Here is a 22,465-nt window from a genome sequence, read left to right as displayed (position 1 = left end):
ATTCATCTAATTGTTTGAATTCTCTTTAAATTCTTATACTTGTTTATTCACATCCTGTTGGAGTTCAGTCACTAGCTTATGTGTCTTCTCTTTGAGAATATTGATCATTTTTACTATTAATTTTTAGAATACAATATTTAATATTTCCTTTTCACTGTTGTTTATATACTTAAGTCCTTAGTGGTGGAGTTGGTTTTTGCCTTGTTGCCTCATGTTTGTACATTGAGAATTATGCATCCAGGGTCAAGTTTAGTTGGATTTTCCTTTCCCCTGTTTTCCTTTAATTAGGGTTTTAAGAAAAATTATATAGAACTCTGGGTGGTAGTTGAACTCTGACGTGTCTTCTTATTTTAGATTGGGGCAATCTAGTAAACTCTTCAGCTTATTGTTCTCAATGTGCTGGATTCTACTCTATGCTCAACATAGGGACTAGGTCTTATGCACTATACATTCATTTTCAACATAATTTGAAAGTGGACATTGACCCACCAAAATCTTTGTAGTTATGAGAATTTCCTAAGAATCAAGTCACAACAGAAAACTTCTTTGTTGTAGCCAATATGTCTCAAACCACATTTCAGGGGAGAGTGGATTTTTATTAAAAAGAGAACTGACAAAGGTACACCAATGAAATTAACAGGAATTCTGAAAGACTTTGTATGTATGAGTGCAGATAAAGATACTCTTGGTTTGATATCAGGAACACTTAATTATAATTATCATGTGGAGATAGGTTACTGCTATAAAATAGAGGTGCATTAATGAACTAAAGAATGTGGGTCTGTGTTTTCTCAGGCAGTATGTCTTTTAAGACTTGGGAACCAACATAATTGATAGATTCAAGAAAGTAATTGATTAAATATATCAACTACATGAAAAAAAGCCATATTTGAAGGGAAGCTGGATACAATTCAAAAGTAATACATTTCTAAGCCCTACCTTTAAAAGCATGGTATTGATCTTTCTGAAAGAAAACCTTCAAGGCAGAATATATGTCAAATCATACAATAAATACAAATAATTTTTAAATTACTAAAAACATAAATGTGATAGGCTTATAAAAATTATAGGAAGGACTGCAAATAAAAGGTTTGTGTATATGATCGATAGGTTCACCACATAATGACAATAGGTTTATTAAACCATATTTCTTTTTTATTAAATATACATAACACCATGTAGTACTATACCTGTACTGAAAAACACAAAGAATTCTGAAATCTTACATTTGTGAAGAGTAAAATTATAAATTCCACATGTACACAGACATTCATGAGCATGCACTTGATCAGATATTTTCTAACTATTTGAAGTTTAATGGAATGTCAACTGAAAGTTAGAATCACATCTAAAAACAAAATACAAAAAGAAATGGAGGCCATCTGCTATTATTGGAATATATGAATAACATAAGCAATGTCATGTAATTTATATGTAAAACATTGAGTGGAAGACAATGTTAAAGACAAAGGGAGAAGAATAGATACATGAATTTATTCTTGAAAATTATTTCAAAATAAACATCAAAAAAAGAACAATGCAGTAGTATTTATGAATCTGAAGATGCTTTAAGATGTAAGAAATATATAATGAAATAGTAGGTATACATGCAATATAATATAATAAGATGATAAAATAAAGTCAATTTAATTTATTTTAGAAATGAGCAATGTCCAGATGTGCCAAAAATGGAATTAATATGCTATTATAAATCCTATGAAATCCCATGAAAGGCTCCATAAGCATGAGTACTGGAATTTAAGCTGTATTACTCAGGTTTATAGTACTTTATTTTAAAAACATAAACATTAAAAAGAAATAGAATCATAATATTTTATTACTTTTTGTAGGACTATGTCTCTGAACTCAAAACTTGGCACTTGCAAAGCAGATGCTACACATTGAGGCACATCTGCAGTTCTGGAATCTTAGTAGTTTAGATAAAACTATCTAAAGGGAAAATACGGAAAATGATTATTAAATACACATTTCATTAGAAGAGCACAGTAAATAAAATATGATAAGGAGGATATTAAAAAACATGAAAATGTAATTTAAAATCCATGGTAATTGTTTTGCCCACTAGGAACCCCTCCAACTGAAGGATCTATGTGTTGTATGTAAAAGATATGTATGGTTGGGGAAAGGTTTCAAGGTATGAGTAAAAGCTTATTTTGAGATTTGTTAGCATACTGATTATTAAAGTGAAAAGGTGAAGAAAAATAGAGGAGATGAACCAATAGGGATTACAATACATATATACATGGAAATGTCACAAGGAAAATTCCTATGGAGCTATATTAAATGAACGAAAATATCAATTTTTTTCTTTTACAAAATCAGAGAACAGGAGGGAAGAACTTTCTCATTTCTGTCTGAGAGGATTGGAGGGAGAGCACATTGGGAAAAGGTGTGGGAGGGTTAATATAGTACAAATACTGTGTACACAAGTATGTAATGGAAAAATAATCCCTGTTGAGTCTGTTCCAGGAATGAGGGGAGAGTGGATAAAGAAAAAAAGTGGAATGGGTGAATTCAAGTATGATTTATTTAACATAATGTAATAACAAATGTAAATGCCACAATGTACCTCCATGCAGCACAACAACAACAAAAGAAAAATCCTAAAAACAGAAAAAAACCACAATTAGAAAAGTTAAAAAAGTGAAAGGGTGTGAATTTCTCATTTATGAGTTTTTCTCACCTAATAAAGTTTGTATTGGCAGAAAACTGAATTTTGACAAAAGGATACAAATTTTCAATTTGAGAAAATAAGTAAGTTAAAGAGATCTGTTGTAAAACATGGTGACCACAGTTACTAACAATGTATTGTGTATTTGAAAATTATAAGTGTTCTCATCACAAAAAGCTGGATGTGTAAGATAATGTTTATGTTATTTAGCCTAATTTATGTAGTCTTAAATGTACAGATATTTCAAAACATCACCTTGTATACCAGAAATATGCACACTTTTCACTTGTCAATTACCTATAATTTTTAAAACAATAATAAATTAGAAAATATAAGGTAAATTCATCTTTGTGTTTGACTACCTGAAATTGTCAAGTTTTCACTTATCAATTACCTATACATTTTTTAAAATTAGAAATTAGAAAAATAAGGTAAATTCATCTTTGTGCTTATCTACCTGAAAGTGCATAGGATGCTGTAAATTTTCTGGAGAAATAAGTCTATGAAAATAATTAATTATTGAGAATCTTGAGGTTAAGAACTTTTCTTTCTGGAAATTGTTTTTCCCAATAAAGTAATGTATTTACTCTTTTTAAAAGATTGTACTTCAAAACTGTGCAACATTTAGTTTTAAGAAAAATGGTTGTGTAGTGACATCTGTTGTAACAATGTCAACTATGTTATTTATACATTTTATTTCAGTTTGCAGAAATAATTAAGAACATATATAGTTATTGCTTAGTTTATCACCCACATAAATTTTTGATTAAATTGATTTATATTCCTCATTTAGTTTGTCATTTTCTAGTAAATGTTCTAGTCCTAATTTCAAAATAAATTTCATTCTATTATTCAGTTTTATGATATTAGAATCATTAGCAGTAACATATTTGTATTCCTCTGAGGAAGTCAGAGGATTCTCTTATTGCTGAAACCAGAAATTTTCAAATTTTTTTCTCTATTCTATGTCATCTAGTTATGGAATCTTAGTGACTTTCCTTGGGTATTTTTAATTTTTATCATGTTTTCACTAGTTGATATTTACTAAGGAGCTATCACAGTTCAATTTGGAAAATTAATGAGAAAATCTACAGTATATTATTGATGATATTTTATCTATATAATTTTCTAGAAACCATTTTAGGTTAGATGATTTAGAATCAAGTACTTTAAGCAAAAGTTCCTTCCTTCTAATTTCATTTCCCTTTTGCAAGAGTAACTATTATTAAATAGTAAATGTAAAAGTCCTGTCCACTTCAGAACTATGGATGAATCCAAGACAGGGAGTTACATTTATTTGCAGAAAAAAAAGCAGTGTTTTAAGGGAGTTTTCAGACAGTAAAATTTGTTCGTGTCTGTGTGGATTACTAATCAAACAATAACCAGAAACTCAAAATTATGTCAAAAATTTCACAAACTTTTTATGGCACCACTGATACTAGCTATCATATAGTCATTACCAAGCACAAGAGGTGCCAATGTTTCTTCCAAAGAGATATGTTTCCTGTTAGTTTTCTACTTATATAATATATTATGGCTTAGAAGAGAAACAGTATTCATCTTACTCTCCTATGAAATTAATTCTTCTTTTGGAAATGAATTTGTGTCATTTGAAATCATCCTGATACATAATGAAGGTTAGCTTTCTTGACTTTGATTTAGAAAAATTATGAAGATATGGAACTCTAATAATTTCTTATTAAAAAACGGACTGTTGATTTTAACATTATGAAGGAAGATATATTTATTGATTTTCATTTCAATAAAATTTTTATTTAAATATTATCTGTATCTTAAAATCATTATTAAGGTATTAACACATGTAGTCAAAAAATCAATTTCATTTTGTATTTTGCATACTAAATTAATTTGTTATATCCTTTTCATATGAATGTGTTTATTAGCACAATAAGTAATAAGAGGATGGGGACCAAAGTTTGAACTCAGGGTTTCATGCTACCAAAGCAGATACTCTACTGCTTGAGCCACACATTCAGTTCATTTTTTTTTTTTTGGTCTGGCTATTTTAGAGATGGGGTCTTGCTAACTATTTGCCAAGAGTGGCCTCAAACTACAATCTTCCTAATCTGAGTCTCACAAGTAGCTAAGATTACAAGGATGAGCTACTGGTATCAGGCAAGTAATTTTACTTTATATTTGGTGATTTATTTTATATTTTATTATAATATACTATTGGAGGGACTTCTGTCACACTATAATGATTTAGAAATTATGAACTTTTAGAAAATTTTCCTTTTAAGGATATGTACACAATTTTAAGTTTTAAAGGATTTATTTGAAACTGAAATGCAACCTGAGTATTATTTACTTTCACTATAGACAATTATGATTGTGGGCTTGGCTATATTATCTACATTTTCATTAATATAAAAAGTGCTAAACTAAAATCATATATCTATTTTTAATTTCTTCAAATATTCAAATATTATAAATATCCATAGTGCAATATTTGAATAAACTTAAGGAAAATATAGTTGTTAAAATTTTACAAATCAGAAAAATATGAAATTTAAGAGATTCATGGATATTAACATCTTTCAATGTCCAAAATAAATTAAATAAAGACGATAGCATGTCTCAAGAGATAGGTGCTTGCCTAAGAAGTGCATGGCCCTATATTCAAAACCCACATCTGCCAAATAAAGAAATAAACATCTAAATTAATCTTACCTAAACGCCCTTGTTGATGTGTCCATGAATCTGTGAAATAGAACATGTGAAGAGATTGTGAGGAATAGATTATCTCAATAATTACACAGAAAATTATTATTACAGTCAAGAAGTTATTATTATTATTATTTGTTATGGACAAATGATGAAGGAAATGGTGGAAAAAGGGAATTCAATTATGATAAATTTGATACATTATAAGAACTTCTGTAAGTGCTACAATGTATTGCCACCCAGCACAACAATAAAAAGATGATAAAGTATATATTAAGTACATTTACATATTATAAGAGATTACCAAATTTATAACATTTCTTGAATGGTTTTTGTAATTGCAGAATGGTTTTTGTAATTGTAATTGCAGAGCTAGAGAATTTGGCTCTTTTACAGCTTGCTGCTGTAACAGTGTGTTACAAAGGAGGTGGACTCTATAATAGAAATTCTTTGTCTCAGTTCTGGAGCCCAGAAGTCAGAAATAAAACTGTCAGTTATATTGTTTTCTTCTAGGACTGAGAGAGACAATTTGTTCCTTGACTTTCTTATAGCTTTCCAATGGTTTGCTTGAAATCTGAAATGCACTGGCTTATGCATGCATCCCACTGATTTTTGCCTTGGTGCTAAAATAGCATTTTATCTGGAAGAGTCTGTCTCAAACTGTCCATTGTGTGAAGACATGAGTCACATTATATTAGCATACACCCTACTCCACTATCACCCCATCATAACCTCATAAATTACATTTGAGTTTACCCTAGTTTCAAACAATTTCACCGTCTGAGGCAATGGAGGTTAGGACTACAATATATGAGTTCGGAGGGATAATTCAAACCCAAGAAAACCTTTTAAAGTATTTTCAAATGTATAATTAATAACAATTGATATCTTTCTCATATTTGTTTTTAAATTGTTTATAGCGCTGCACAAAAACTTTTGGTACATTCTGTAACCTACTAGATCTTCCCTTTAACAGTCCAAGCATGTTACACCTAGATTTTTTAATATTGAAAATGAAAATGCATTATCACTTAAATGGAGGGTTTTGTTAATTTGTGGTTGTTGTAATTAATGATATATGTGTTTTGAGTGCTTTTTGATTTGTTTCCTCCTTGTCAGCAAAAGTTTGATTTTTTTCCCTCATTTGCCTACATTATTTGGTGCTGACTTTAACTTCTTTTCAATTTTCACTGTATTGTTATGTTTAAGTTTATTATTTTAGAAGTTATTCTTCACCTTTCTTCATGAACAAATAATTTGGTAAATCTAAACTTACTATTTAATGCCAGTCTCACAAAAATATAGATATTTTAACATTTTTATTTTTTATAAATTTAATATTATTGCCCATTATTTTATTTTACTTTTATTGTAAACTTCCCCCAAGTAGACACCAATGTTACCTTCTTGTATATATACAGAGAGACAGATAGGTAATTTGAGATATCTATACATATTTACATATAAATAAATAAACATATATATATTTATACATATAAATAGTTTTGTACTTGTTCTAACATTTTTATTTGTCTCATCATGATTAGTTATCTGTTTTATATCAATAACATATGGGATAATATGTTCTTCCTCTGGTTTCATACTTCTTTTTCATTGTTTTGATATGTGTGGTTGTTGGTAAAGCTTATGCCTTTAATTTGTCCCTATTCTTTAAAGATAATTTATTATTCACCAAAATGCTCTCTGTTCCTTGAATCTGGGAATGCATAAAGACTCACAGAAAAGCAAGATTAAACTTCAAGATGAACTTAACTGAGGAATTCCAAAATGGCAGCTAGAGGAAGAAAGCAGAAAGCGTTCCTCTTATAGTAAAATCTTGGAGAGACGCTGGAGACACACCTTGCAGGCAAAACCACCAAGAAGAGGCAAAACTTTGACCCCTCCACACCTCCAGCCAGCACAGAATCTCTACTTCATGTTAAATGGAGAAACCAGGAGGGCCCCCAGGCTACCAGTTGCCCATGCCCAGATGGCTTGGGAGAAGTGGACAAGATGAGCTAAGTGGTAAGTGGTACTCAAACAGACAACCCTGGCCAGAACAGCATAGACCCCTGGACAGACCGACCTCCACCTGGGGAAAAAAGAGAAACTGAGTAATAAGCAATAAGAACAATAAAGACACGTTGCAAAGAGAGTGTGGCATACTGAGCACTGAAGAGGGGGTGAGGGGAATCCTTCCTGGAGCTGTAAATAAACAAGCCAGGCCTGGCCTGAGAGGCTCTGGTGGGAGCGGGGGTATGCGCCCAGCAACCAGGAGCAGGAAAGTTTGTGAGAATGGTGGAGGGAGGAAAACTCCACAGGAGAGGAGGGAAGATGCACTTCCCATGTGAGCTGTAAACAAACACACAGGCCAGAGAAAGCCTGTGCTTGGAAAGGGGAAAGCTAGTAGCAGTGGCTCATGCACAGGAGAGCTCTGAGTAAACAAAGCCTGTGGGGCCAGGTGATTGCTAAGCTCACCCCAGAGAGATCTGCATAAGTAATGCCTGCAGCAACAGCAGGCTGACATCAGTGGGCAGGCAAGCCACAGCCGCAGATACCATTCACAGACCTGTCTGCAGACTCTTTTTTTTTCTCTCGCTACCTTTGATGAGAAAACAACTGAACTACACCTGCAAGCTGAAAAACTTACTGAAACTGTATTGCATTTGAACTTGGGACACTTTGTGGGCTTTTTTTTTGTGCAGTGTTGTTCTACTTTATGTGTCCCCTTTGATGAGACAACTACAGAACAACATCTAAGGCACCATCTCCAGGAATGGAGACTGAGACGGACACCAAAATTATTAAGACTGAAACTTCATTGCATTTGAACTTGGAGGGTTTTTTTTACTTTCTATTTTTCATTTTGTTTTATCTTATTTTATATATATATATATATGTATATAATATATGTTTCATTTACTTACTTGTTATTTTTATTCTTATCATTATTCCTTTTATTTTTGATTCTCAATCCTCTCTCTGTCTCTCTAATGCCTGTTCAGCTTACTATCGATTAGTACACAAACGCTCCCTGTTTATATCTCTGAAATGTTTTTGTTTGATTCTTTGTTTTGTTTTTTCCTACTGTTTGTTTATTTGTTTTTCCCTTTTTCTTTAACTTCTTTACTTTCCAGCTTCTCTCACCCTTCCATTCTAAATATATTATTACAAGCTAGAAAATACTTAATTGCATGCAGTACAGGGACAGTAACAACACTAAGGGCAATGACAGGAAGACAGAAAAAACAGGGAAACCAGTTTCCCAACAGCAAAAAAATTAGTACAGGAACCAGAGGGGAATGAAGAAAACAGATACTCAGATCCAGACTCCAACAAAATGAAGATAAACTATGCCAAAGAACCCAATGAAGCACATAAGAATAATCTAAAAGAAGACATACTATAGGTACTCAATGAGAATTTTATAGAGATGATACTGGATAGGGTCAACCAAAATGTACAGGAGACACTCAAGAAATTCCAAGACATCAAAAATAGAGAATTTGAAAAAGCAAAAGAAGAAATAAAGGAAACCATAGAAGCACTGTATAAACACCAAAGTGAAAGAGAGAACATGATGAATAAACAGATAAATGAACTCATGACAGAAATAGACAACATTAAAGAGGAAACCAGCCAGGATATGGAAAACCACAGAAAAAAGAACAAAACAGAACTGCAAAATAAAACAGAAGGCCAATCCAGCAGAATAGAACAAACAGAAGACAGAATCTCAGAACTTGAAGATGAAATGGTAATTACAGGAAAAACTGAAGAACTATTAATTAAACAACTCAAGACCTGTGAAAAGAAAATGCAAGAACTCACCGACTCCATCAAAAGACCATACTTGAGAATTATGGGCATTGAAGAAGGAGAAGAGGTGCAAGCCAAGAGAATGTGTAATATATTCAACACAATAATAGAAAATTTCCCAAATCTAGAGAAAGATATTCCCATACAGATGCAAGAGGCCTCCAGGATACCAAACAGACCAGATCAAAATAGAACTACCCCACAACATATCATCATTAAAACAACAAGTTCAGAAACTAAGGAAAGAATATTGAAGGCTGTAAGAGAGAAAAAACAAGTAACATACAAAGGTAAACCCATCAAAATCACAGCAGACTTCTCAACAGAAACATTAAAAGCAAAAGAGCATGGGGTGAGATCTTCTGGGCACTAAATGAAAATAACTTCAACCCCAGGACACTCTACCCAGCAAAACTATCATTCCAAATAAATGGAGCAGTAAAAGTCTTCCATGATAAGCAGAAAGAAAAACAAAATGTCACCACAAAACCACCACTACAAAAGATTCTTCGAGGGATTCTGCACACAGAAAGTGAAACCCAACTTAACCATGAAAGACAGGAAGCACCAAATCACAGGAAAAGAAAAAGCAAGAAAGTAGAGAGTAACCTCAACCTAGGTATACACAAGGTATACACAATCAAACCTTCAAACAACTAAGACAACTAAATGACAGGAATCACCACATACCTATCAGTACTAACACTTAATGTTAATGGACTTAATTCACCCATCAAAAGGCACCACTTGATGAAATGGATTAAAAAGGAATATCCAATAATTTGTTGCTTACAGGAGACCCATCTCACTGACATCCTAAGCATAGGCTTAGGATGAAAGGCTGGAAGAAGATTTACCAAGCCAATGGCCCCCCAAAACAGGCAGGAGTCCAATACATATCTCTGACACAGTAGACTTCAAATATGCATTGATCAAATGAGATAAAGAAGGACATTCCATACTAATAAAAGGGGAAATAGACCAAAAGGAAATAATAATTATCAACCTGTATGCACAATGTCAACACACCCAATTTCATCAAACATACCCTGAAAGACCTAAAAGCATATATCAACTCCAACACAGTGGTTGTGGGAGACTTTAACACCCCATTATCATTAATAGATAGGTCATCCAAACAAAAAAATCAATAAAGAAATCCATGATCTAAAATATACAATAGATCAAATGAACCTACTTGATGTCTACAGAACATTTCATCCAACTTCTACACCATATACATTCTTCTCAGCAGCCCGTGGAACCTTCTCCAAAATAGGTCATATTCTATGGCACAAAGCAAGCCTCAGCAAATATAAGAAAATAGAAATAATACCTTACAGCTAGGATTACAGGCCTGCACCACCACCTTGTCCCTTTTGCAACCTAATTCTCGACAGATGCTTTTCCCAAAGTGGGGAAATTGAGGATCTAATTTGTGGGGACACACATCTAACATTGTTCTGTACCATATATCTTTTAAATAATATGCAGGAAATTGTCTTTTACAGGTTTGGATAAACACCTCAGATGTTATATTGGTTGGTCTACGAGACTATCAGGTAAAAAAAAAAATCTCATTTGAATTTGTACTGGGTCCTTGTTACTTAGTGGTTAATGTTTGAAATCACAGTATTGGCATCTTTGGCCAGTTCCTGCCCATAGGCTCTCTCACCATTCTGCCATTTAACATTATTATGGACCCTTGAGTCAGAGATTATGGCTCTTTTATTGTTCAGAATAATTCTCCAAGTTGATTAATAGTATATGTGTCTTGTGGGAAAAAGCTTTTTTCTCTTACTATTTTAAATATATGATGCAATAAATAATCCCTGGTAGGTGTAGATAAAAACCACAGATCCTTCTGTTCTCATTCATCTGAAGGCCGTGTGTTAGATGCTCTAGGATGTTAAGAGATGGCGATTCCCCAACACTGGTCTGTGAAGTAATAATGGCTCAAGCTGACGTTTTTCACTGCTCTTATGGTAAAATGGCAAAACTGTCCATTTTCTTTAGCGGTTCTAAATTACATTTCCTAAAAAGAATGACAGCCTAGGGAGGTGGTGTTCATTTTACAAAGGAGTCTTCCTTTCTTGTTTTCCCCCACTTTCTTGTTAGGGCATGTCAGTTGTACTATGTGTGTGGGGGTCGTTCATCGTGATATTTCCATATATGCATGCAGTGCACTCTGATCACTTCACCCCATTACTCTTTGGGTCCCCCACAGTCCCCTCAGAAACATCTGTCTCACAGTTTGTTTGTTTATTGTTTGTTTCAGTGGATTTCATTATGACTTTTCCCTACATGCACACAATGTACTTTGATCCTATTCTCCCTTGGTAGAACAAAAATTTAGTAATCCTGTGGAGTTCCAGTCACTTACCACCTTAATGTATTTTTACTGGGGAAAAGGAGTTTTGCTGCATTGCCCAGGGTATCAACCTGGGTTCCGGGACTCAAGTGATCCTCCTGCCTCAACCTCCCGTGTAGCTGGCACTGTAGGTGAGCCCCCCCACACCCAGTTCATTACTTACGTCTTCATTTTTTAAATGTAATGGTCTGGGAAACTGTTATTCTAGGAATGCAGCTGAATAAGTCAACTCTTCCATTCTCTTGGGCCTTATGGTCTTTAGATAGCCTGCTGGTGGAGCATGGTGATGTGCATGCAAATGGTCAAAATACAAACTGTTCTTTAAGCATATGCTGTCAATTTAGGATGAGCACAAAAGCTGTGGTCATACATAGCCCTCTGTAAGCTCAAGCTTGAAACTGCATATGCTTTGTGAGTTTGTGAAATCCATTTGATTTTCATGTAGAAGAAACTCATCCCGTTTAGGTTATGATACTGTGAAGTTTCCAGTGTGTCTATTGCTGTGCTTTGCAGGGTCTGTAGGTATCTGTTAGGTCTCGCTGCCCTACACTTCAGGTCCTCTTATTTCCTTGTTGATCATTTGTCCAGTTGTTTCTTCTCATTATACAGTGGCCCTGTCAAGTCAGCTATTCAGTTTTTTACCTTTTATTATTATCCTAATTGCAGTTGGCTTAGCTGGAGGTTGAACTTGGTAGGCAGGCCAGCACTACTACTTGAGCCACCCCGCCAGCTCTTTTTTTTCTGCATCGGCCAATTTTGAGATAGGGTCCCACTTTATGCCGTGGGACCACCTTGGGCCGTGGTTCTCCTACTGGGCCTCCCTGTGCAGCCGGAACCACAGCCCCGTACTACCGTGCCTAGCCATTGGTTGAGAGGGGGTCGTGTGAACTTTTTGCCTACCCTGGCCTGGAACCACTATCCTCCCGGATCTCCACCTCCCATGCAGCCAGGAACACAGACTTGAACAGCCATGCCTGGTTTGGAATTTGTTTCTTTGGAGAAGTTCTGTGTTTTCATTTTCATTTTCCATTTAGTGAGACTGTTGCAGGAATCTCAAGCTGAGATACAGGACACTGAGGCAGTTCAGCAGGAAGCAATGGTTTAATTGTGCCGGCACAGACCCAGTGGACTTGTGTCGTCCAAGGGCTGAGCCCCTGAGAGCAAAGGGGTCTCACGTTATATACCCTTGCAAGCAGGTTACAGAAGCAAGAAGCAAACCTCAGCCCACATTTGGCTGCAGGTGACTTTACTGGCTATTCCATTCCCCCAGGGCTATGTGAACTTCTTCATGTTTCAGTGTTTTATCTCTCTGCTTTGCCATCCCTTCCCCCTGCCTCATTACCAAACACAGCCTGTCTGTTTCTCTTCTGGTCCTCCTCCCTGCTATAAGACATCAGTGTCATCATCCCATCAGTATTTGTAGATGTGTTTTCCTTTAATTCTTTAAATGTATTTATAGTAGTTGATGTAATGTCCAACTTCTGGCCTCTGTAAGATATTTTTTGAGGTGACTCTTTTTTTGTCTTGTTGGAGGCCGTACTTTGTGTTCTCAAGGTCTCCTACTTTTTGGTGGTGTTATTGTTGAAAACTGAACATGTCAAATACAATGTAGCAAGTCTTAAATTGGTTGCTGTTGCTTTTTTGCTTAGTGACTTTTCTGAGCAAATTCTGTGGCCTTAACTGCTTGGTTCCTTTAGTGGACAGTTCATGTTTTTGGTTGAGATTTTGTTAGAAGCAGGAAGCCTGCCAGGTGTCCTGATACCACCAATAATCCTGGTACCTGGGAGGTGGAATGTGTAGGAGCCTGAGTTCACGGGTTAGTTACATGGCAAGACAGTCTCAAAACCCAACAACAGCAACTACGCACAATGGTAAGCCTCCCAGTCTATGAGGGTGACTTTGTACAAGTTGGGATACACCAAGCCAATCAACAGACCATTCATCCCTAGTTTTCATCTCATGCTTTGCAGAGTCTCAAGATCAATCAGAGCTGAGATTAAGGCCTTTCAGGGGTAAGAGATTAGTGTCTTCTCTTTTGTGAGCATCTGCTTGGGCTTTCTAGATTCACAGAAGTGTGCTGGGGTGTTCTAATCTCCTATGGACATTGACTTCTAACACTTTTACATTTCTTTCGTTGGGTTTTTTTCCCCAGATGTTACCTCTGCTTAAAGGCATTGCATAGACTATTTTTCTCTGAATCCTCTGGACAAAGGGTGGTGGAATATTGCTAGTAAATAAGCTTGGAATTATTTCAAATAAAGGAAAGCTTTACTGTAAGGGGGAGCTTCCGGGTACTACGGAATAGCTCTGTAGAGAGTGGTGTTTTGACAGAGGTCAGAACTTGTTCTACATCTTCCAGTGGCTGTTGCGTTGCTGATTTTCATGGCTACATGGAACAGATATGAGAGGCATAGGAATAGAGTCTTAGGACAGGGCAGGTTAAAATACTAGAGAGCTTGGTCTTCTGACAGTCTCCCATTTTTCTCCAATAAGCACTCTTCAGATTATCACGTGCATTCGGTTATTTTCAGACTTCTGACAGAATGGATAGTGACAGACTTTGGCAGTATTCTCAACTCGTTAGAGAATTTCAGTGAGTCTTGGTGTCTGTCACAAGCCCCTCTCTTGGAGCAATAGCCCTTCTCTGTGAGGCCCAGCTAACTGGTGGCTAAAGAAAAACAGACTGGAGAATTTGATGATATAATGGGAAAGCTTCAGTGTGCTTGTTCTGGGAAGACAGGTCTAAGGGGAGTTAGGAACAGCCTTGAGGTCATATAGCAGGGAAAGAACAAAGGCAAGACTTGGGTGTTTGCACAGCTAGTGCTCCTGGTGGGAGCATAATCTGAATAATCATCATCCCTGATTCATGACACGAAGTGCTGCTGCTCTGGTGGCAACCTCCCTTTGCTTCACAGGACGGACTTTGGTCAGATCCACAATGCCAGAATTAAAATAATCTGAGGGGGAAAGAGCAACTCAGAAAAGGACACTGTGTGAGAGACAAAGTGGAGTCTGGTTAACCATTGGATTCTCCTCCACTATGACTGTTCTGTGCCTCTGTTGTAATAGACTCAATCATATAGTAATTTTCTTTTATAAAAACTTCCAAAGTAGAAAGTTACAGGTTTTCTTTGAAACTACATATTTTTCATTCAAATTTGAATCCCATGTGCGTTTTAATAAAATCTTTGTGTATTTGTCTGCACATACAATTTTGGAAATACTGGTTCACTTCATATGGTCAGTGAATCACCATGATTATTTTACTTGCCTCTCTTTGGATTTCTTTGCAATTAATTGTAAGGCATCAACAGGAACTTCTGCCCAATCACCAGTCTAGCTGAGTCAGGTTCTTTAAAAGTTGAGCATTTTAAATCTGTGCTTCTCAGGGATGTTTGCACCAAAACCACCCATTGGAAAGAGCTTTTCAAAATTCAGTTTCTGAGGGTATGCCCCACATCTACTCTCAGTCTTAGAAAGGAGTTAAGTATTTTGAAACTGCACAGATCATTCTGATTGGCAATAAATCCTAAGAACCAGTTGCAAACATGAAAAGTCTGGCTGTGCAGCTGCTAACATGGAAGCATTAGCACTTTGTATTATCTTGTCACTCTGTCTCTTGGTTCTCTGGTGACAGCAGAATTACCCATGGTAGGCCATCTTACGTGATACTGCCAAGAGAAGATGTGCATAACATCGTTTCTGGGAATGTTCTCAGTCTCAGTCACCTGGTGCCAGAGTAGCATTTTAATCTTTAGTAATGAGAGGTTTTACGATGTGGGCGAGAGCGTTTTAGCTTAGTCTGCAGGTTGCAGAGCATCCCAGACCTGTGAAGGTAAGAAAGCAGCAATTGTGCAGAAAGCTTGTTGTTTAGAGGTCCAGGTGTCTGGATTTTGTCACAGTAAGTCTCTGCTTCACATTTTCCTGAGAGCTCTTCTGATTGTGACCTTTCCTACAATCTAGGAATGGCCAGTACCCAGGGAAAGGGCTGAAACATTTTAACTAATTCTATACAAAGTCATTAAGATAGGAAACAGGATGCAGGGAGAAAATAGTTACACAAGCATCAACTGAACAGAATAATGAGGGAAGCAAAAGCCACTCAGCTCAGGCCCAACTTCACACTGATATGTTTTTCTAGAACCCATTATACTCTTTTTCAGTTTTCAATTGTGTTTCACTTACAAAGTTCACATTGCAGTTTTTGTGCTTCAAGAGACTTCTAATCAAAAGTATTACTAAGTAAGATGAAGGGGAAGGTTGTCTGTTCTGCTTTTATGAAGATTAAATCTGTAAAAGGTCCTTTTATGAATTGCTATTAGTTATATGCACCCTACCCTTCTTTTTGTTAATTTACACCCAAAGGTTGTTTGTGTTTGTTTGTTTGTTGTGGTACTGGGGTGTGAACTCTTGGCCTACACCTTGAACCACTCCGCCAGCCCTTTTTTGTGATGGGATTTTTTAAGGTAGGGTCTCCTGAACTATTTTGCCAGCACTGGCTTCAAACTGCGATCCTTGTGATCTCTGCCTCCCCAGTGGGTAGGGTTACAGGCATGAGCCACTTGTACCTGGCATTTGTTTGTTTGTGAAAGACGCACAAGTTTGTAAGTAAACACGGAGTGAGTTTTTCCTTAGTGTGTGTAACTTGAAAAGAGTTAGGAAACAAATGATACTTTGTTCTCACCAGTTTAAAACATTAATTATTTCTAAGGATAAAAAAGCTGATGTAATTTTGAAGTGTAATGCAAATGAAGCTAGAAGCCAGAAGGCATACGGAGAGCTTCCAGAACATGGTAATGTCTATAGTGTTACCAAATGCTGTCATGTGCTGTTATGGTTCCTTAGGGATAACATGAGGGATTTTGGTAGAATTGGGTCTGTTGTGTGTTACAAAATTTTAAGTATGGTAGCATTTTAGAAAGTTAAGTAGGAATCACTAAAAAATGTTCTTTTGGTGAGCAGTTGGTGAGTTTATAAGCTTTGAATATAGAGCATCCAAGAATGCCATTTAGGAAACTTTTTCTTACTCTCTCCTCCTTTTTTGGTACTAGGGTTCTCCTCCTTCTCCTGCTCCTCCTGCTTCTCCTCCTCCTCTTCTTCATCCCTTCTCTTCCTCCTCCTCCTCCTTCTCTTCCTCATCCCCACCTTCTCCTCCTCCTCCTCCTTCACTTCTCCTCCTCCTCCTCATCCCTGCCTTCTCCTCCTCCTCCTACTTCTCCTCCTCCTTCTAATTCTCTTCCTCATCATCCCTGCCTTCTCCTTCTCCTCCACCTTCTACTTCTCCTCCTCATCATCTCTGTCTTCTCCTAGTCCTCGTACCTGCCTTCTCCTCCTCCTCCTCCTACTGCTCCTCCTCCATCTACTTCTCCTCCTCCTCCTCCTCATCTCCACTTTCTCCTTCTCCTCCACCTCCTTCTACTTCAACTCCTCCTTTATCTTGTTTTCCTTCTTTCTCCTCCTCCCTGTTCTCCCCCTCTTCCTCTCTTCTTCTCCTCCCTTCTTTTTTCCTCCTTTGCTTCACTTCTTTCTTTTTTTCTTCTTTCTCCTCCTCTGGCTTCTTTTCTCTTCCTTCTTCTTTTCTCCCCATTCTCCTTCCCTCCTTTTCTTTCCCTTCCCCTTCTCCCTCTCCTTTGTTCTCTTTTCTTCATGCCCTTCCTCTTGCCCCTGCCTTTTTAAATACTGAGTTTTGAACCCAAGACTTCTGTGATGCTAGGCAGGCACTTGATCCATGCCTCCAGAACTGAAGGTATTTTTTAAAAATACAGTCTCATATCTTAGTCCAAGATGAGCCCAGACTGTGATCTCCTACCTATGGGTTTCCACGCAGTGAGGGCCACAGACCTGGCTCATTTGCAGAGGTGTGATCTGAACAATTTTCTTTTTGCCTGGGCTGGCATTGAACCATAATCCTCCCAGTAGCTGGGATTATAGCTGTGAGCCACTGTGCCTGACCCCTGATAGTAGATTTGAACTCAGGGTCTTCGGGTCACTAGTCAAGTGTACTACCTCTTAAGTCACACCTCCAGGTCAGTTGCTTTCACTTGCTTTTCAAATAGGGTCTGTGGTTTCCTCAGGCTGGCTTCTGACTACCGTCCTAATTTCACAATTAGGATTATAGGAATCATCTACCACACCCAGTTTATTGTTTTGAAATAGGGTCTTGCTAACTTTTTTGATCAGGCTGGTCTCAAAATATGATCCTCCTTACTCTACCTTCTTAAGTAGCTGGCAACTTTATTTTGTTACTTCTTTTAATAGGGGGTTTCACTATGTACCCAGATGAGATCCCCCTGCCTCAGTCTCCTGAGTAGCTTGGGTTGCTGGTGTGCTGCACCATTCTCAAGAGACTGGCAGTTTTCATGTAAGCATCACCAATTAGGATACTTGTTTTGATTTTTATAGAGAACAATGTTCTCTTATGTGTTGGCATGGTTAGGATTTGTGTGGTTTTGTATTGCAGTGCTGGGATTAGAACCCAGGGCCTTCACATAATGTAGTACTCAACCACTGAGCTACATCTTATCAGTCAGAAAGATTTACTCAATTCATGCTTACGCATAAGAAATAAAACCAAAACAGAGCTGCTACACTTAAACTGCCAATAATTTCATCAGGATCCTCATGTTACATTCCCAAGCCCTTCATGATTCATGTTTGTATCTACAGGGTATATAAAACAAAAATACTTATTTTCTTTCTGAAAGGCCAACATAAAGCATTGTCACTTGAAAACTTGGAAAGACTAAACTAAGACCATGCATGAATTTGTAAGCCTCAATGTTTTCTTTACAGGGCAGCTAGTTTATTTTTAATTCCAGTGCATTTTATCATAAAAATAGTAAGATTCTTCCTAACAATGATGATCCTCATGAAATTATTGGCCTTTTTAAAACTAGCAGCTCTTTTTGCTTTTATGTCTTACAGGTATTTGACTAAGTCTCTCTGACTGGTGAGAACTCGCATACTATGAGGATATTTCTAGGCCTTTCTCAAATCCTTTCTGAAGGATATTTTGAAGGTTTTCAGTGAGTCTAATCAGAGTCTGTCGGCTTTACTAAAATACTCTTTTGAACAAAAGAACACATGGCTCTTGTTTTTGTAACAATTTTTAAATGAATGATCATCTGGGGGACTTTTATTAATTTGATCTCTGGGATTTTTGGTAAAGAAACCTGCATGAATTGAAATAAAGAATGTGTATTGTTTTATGTCAGACCCATTTCTTTTCTTAATAATACTTAATAATATTTTGATTATTCAGTGGGCATTTTTGTTATTGTATGTTTAGCTAAAGTCAATGAAACGGACACATTTGGTCCCAGAGAGGATGATGAAATCCAGTTTGATGATGTCGGAGATGATGATGAAGACATTGATGATGTAAGTATTATGACCCTTACAGATGTTTTGTGTATGTTCTTTATGGATTATATGTCTTATCTGGGAGAAAGTCCCCTTCTTACCCTGATATTTTCCTTTGGCTTCATTATGCTGAATACATAAATTTAGGATATGTTTCTGAGCTTGAATATTCAGTACTTGAATATTTGGAACTAGCCAGAAACAAGCTGTTTATTCTCTGATTTATAATCCCTTGGGATATTTCTTTCTCTCAAAATCAGGATTAGTTTTGGCAGAAGCCGTGCCATAATCCTAGCTGTTTTAAGGAAGAGTACGTAAAGAGGTAGTCGTTGACAATTTCTTTTGTGTGTGTGCGTTGCTGGTAGAGGGGTCAGCATAGTGTCTTCCAAGAATTTTAGCAGTTTTGAGCTCATGCCTTTTCTGAAACAAAATATTTGTGTTAAAAAGACTTATTTGATACAGCGTTGAAATTGCAGCATCCTTTGACAACCTTCTTTCAACGGAGGCATGTTGTCAGGATCCTGTTATTTTATCAGGTATCACTGTTGCCCTAAACCTCACTTGGAGTTGCTGTGTGATTAATTTGTGAAAAACGGCTGTTCTTCCTAGCATAAAGTAGTGAGCTCACAAGAGTACTATGTTTTTTAGTGTTCTTTTGCTGTTCTACATTTAAATGAAATTCCTTGATACACATTTATTATGACAATTGCTTATGTGTTTATATTCATGTTTATGTTTGTAAACATAAACATGTATAAGTAATGCTTAGCAAGCCCTCTGCCACTCACCTTTATCCTTAGCCCTTCATTGTTGTATCTGTAGTATATTTAAGTCAAAAATATTTATTTTCTTAAGCGTATGTATACCTATCCATTCACACACACACACACACACACACACACACACACACACATACACACTATCCCATTCCAAACCATTTACATTACTTATACTGTGAATGTGTGTGTGTAACTGGGATGGCAGTATAGCTTACAGTTCAGTGAGGTTCTTCTTTTAATTCCCCAGTAATGAAAATGTATAAAGCCAAAATAATGAGTGTTTGATTAGACACTAAGTTGAAATTTTAGAATACGTAGAGTAACTTTTCAAAAAAGATTGCATGTGGCATAATTACCAGAGCTTGTCAAAAATGCACAGGGCCAGTTTGGGGAAGTCAGTTGGGTCTCAGGTGACCCTGATGTTCACACCTCATGGAGAATCCTTGATCAAAAACAGTGATCTCTAAAATTTTATTCCCTAATGTCTTTGTAAGAGCATCTTCAAGCTATTCAAAGAAGTTGAAAATTTTCAATTCAAGTAAACATCAGCTAATTTTACAACTTGCATTTGTTTATACGTGGTTTATCATACCATCCTATTTTCTATTTTTACATTATTCCAAACCACTTACATTACTTACACTGTAAAATAGCATACCCTCTACCCCTATTCTGTACCACTATTGTGTGTGTGTGTGTTTATAAATTGTATGTACAAGTTTTAAAACATACATCACTCCAATGTTACATAAGTCTTAAAGCTATCTAAGTGTAAAAAGGAAGAATGGTGAGTAGTGAACATGTTCTTCTAATTTCTTTGTACAATTCTCTTTCGGGACCCTAAGCCAAAGGAGTCTTACGACAAAACAATATTAATGATACTTTCCTGAGACAAGAGACTGACATATCATGTCACTATTGGTTGTGGCTTAAGGGCAGATCTGAACATTTTGTCAGCTGACCTTAGTTTTAGATAATTAAAGATCCTGTCCAGACTGTATGTATTAATACAAAGCTGTGTGCACAGATGATAGACTATATGAGAGTGTAGGCACAGTAACCATGTTTTCCAGAAAATATAATCTATGCCACTATTTCTTCTGGAACATTTTGAGTGGGCTGAGAGGGGAAGGGATTGGAAAGAAGTGGGACTATCAAGGAAATTTGGTATTTTGACTATTTCATAAAGGCTGCTTTTGTTTAAGACCTGAGGACTCTACTACTTCTAGAGCAGCTCTCTTTTTACAGCTTTGAACATCTGCAAAAATTTAAATTACACTAAATTAAAATTAAGTTAGGGTAGATTTAGTGTTGCTCCTGTGACCAGATCGACTCAAATTAGAGAATTTGGTTTAGTGATACTTCTATTCGGAAAGAATTATATATATTCCTTAGTGTGTATGATCAGCCTCAACACAGCAGATCTCTAGAAACAGAGAAGGAAGGAGATGCTGAGTTGTATTGTGGATATTATGGATAGTGTGTAACACGTATAAGGATATTATGCATAACATATAACATTCTGAAAGCGAGAAAGATATTCTGGCAACAGAGAGGAATAGAGGAAAATTTGATATACAGAATGTTCATAGAACTTTAAGGGCGTCTTACATTGCGTAGAATGTTGTAATGATTATTTTCATCCATCTCCTGTTCTTCTTGCTTCCAGATCTAAGCTGAACCCAATGTGTTATATCCCGAGTATTCTCAGGGTCGTTCTACATTCGGGATCTTGGTCGTCAGCTGTTAAGAGTAAGACTTCATTTAGCTTGCCAAGGAAAGCAGATTGGTTTGTTTGCATTTTAAAAAGTATTTGTTATATTTCTTTGAAGACTGAAGATGTTGTGTTAACTGACATGTGAAAACATAGATGTAATGCTACCATGTGCACTGATAAACCAATACTTCATTTCTAGTAAACGAATGCCATCACTCAGTTGTTTCCCTTGTGACCAGAATGGATTTTAGCCACTTTCAGAACCGTTATGTTCTAATTATCTGGACGTTCTCTGGAGACTTTTTAAATCTAATTTATAAATTTTTAGAATTCATCAACATAAATCTGCATTTGGAGTTGAAGAATATCGATCTGTTTTTGAAATGCATGTACCCATGTGTATTCTTAAAACTTCGATATTTTATACATTCTTGTTTGTCATTTACATTGCCACTGTACCAAAAAAAAGCATTTTCAAAATGTAAATTTAAAAGCATGGGTAGCAATTTGGGGTTTGTAACATTAGCAGCTGGAGAAACTGAATACTAAGTGATAACCAGTTATCTTGAGGTTTTAAGGGAAAAAGAAAGTGAAAATAACTATGCTGTTGTATTTACATAGAAAAGTTTTGAAACAAGACAGGTATTCACAAAAGTAAGTGCACATCACATAAACATATACCTAAACTCAAATTAAGAATTATTTCCAACTCAACTTTCCCCTACTCATATCCCCAAAATATACCACTCCAAACCCCCTAATAAGACCAGAGAGGAGATAGAGGGGAAGTTGGGCAAAAAGAGACAGCTTTCTTACCCCATAAAGGCTCTAATCTAGTAAGGTGTACCAAAATAATTGGGCATTGCTGTGGTTTGAATGTGACCCCCTTCTCCCCTAACGCCAAAGTATGTATGTTGGAAACTTAATTCCCACAGCAATTGTGTTGAAATGAGGGACCATTAGAGGTGATTAGGGATGGCATCAGTGGGTCTGTCTGAGGGAACTACAAGGAGGTGGGAAAGGGTAAGAGAATGTGAAAA

General features: G+C 36.3%; 1 protein-coding gene and 1 long non-coding RNA gene across 7 annotated transcripts in view; one reads left to right on the top strand and one right to left on the bottom strand.

Annotated features, from left to right (window-relative positions):
• Positions 1-22,465, top strand: part of LOC141419808 (eukaryotic translation initiation factor 1A, Y-chromosomal-like) — a 39,501-nt gene that overhangs the window by 16,559 nt on the left and 477 nt on the right. For 4 of the 6 annotated variants that reach the window (XM_074063541.1, XM_074063543.1, XM_074063544.1 and 1 more), the window contains 4 exons: positions 4,723-4,828; positions 10,708-10,758; positions 18,856-18,947; positions 21,378-22,067. In XM_074063541.1, coding sequence (XP_073919642.1) covers positions 4,811-4,828; positions 10,708-10,758; positions 18,856-18,947; positions 21,378-21,570 — 354 coding nt within the window. In that variant the 5' untranslated portion in view covers positions 4,723-4,810 and the 3' untranslated portion in view covers positions 21,571-22,067. Of the gene's footprint in view, positions 1-4,722; positions 4,829-7,054; positions 7,403-10,707; positions 10,759-16,278; positions 16,361-18,855; positions 18,948-21,377; positions 22,068-22,465 lie in introns of all 6 variants that reach the window. The other 2 variants (XM_074063545.1, XM_074063546.1) reach the window with 2 other exon arrangements.
• Positions 1,117-21,446, bottom strand: LOC141419818 (uncharacterized). The gene is made up of 3 exons (XR_012444539.1): positions 21,320-21,446; positions 5,384-5,413; positions 1,117-2,624 (listed from the first exon to the last, which is right to left on the bottom strand). It is a non-coding gene; the product is annotated as an uncharacterized lncRNA (long non-coding RNA).

This window comes from Castor canadensis, chromosome X (assembly GCF_047511655.1).
Source record: "Castor canadensis chromosome X, mCasCan1.hap1v2, whole genome shotgun sequence".
NCBI lineage: Eukaryota > Metazoa > Chordata > Mammalia > Rodentia > Castoridae > Castor > Castor canadensis.
Note: the sequence above shows the minus strand (reverse complement) of the source record. Positions and strands in the feature narration are given on the sequence as shown.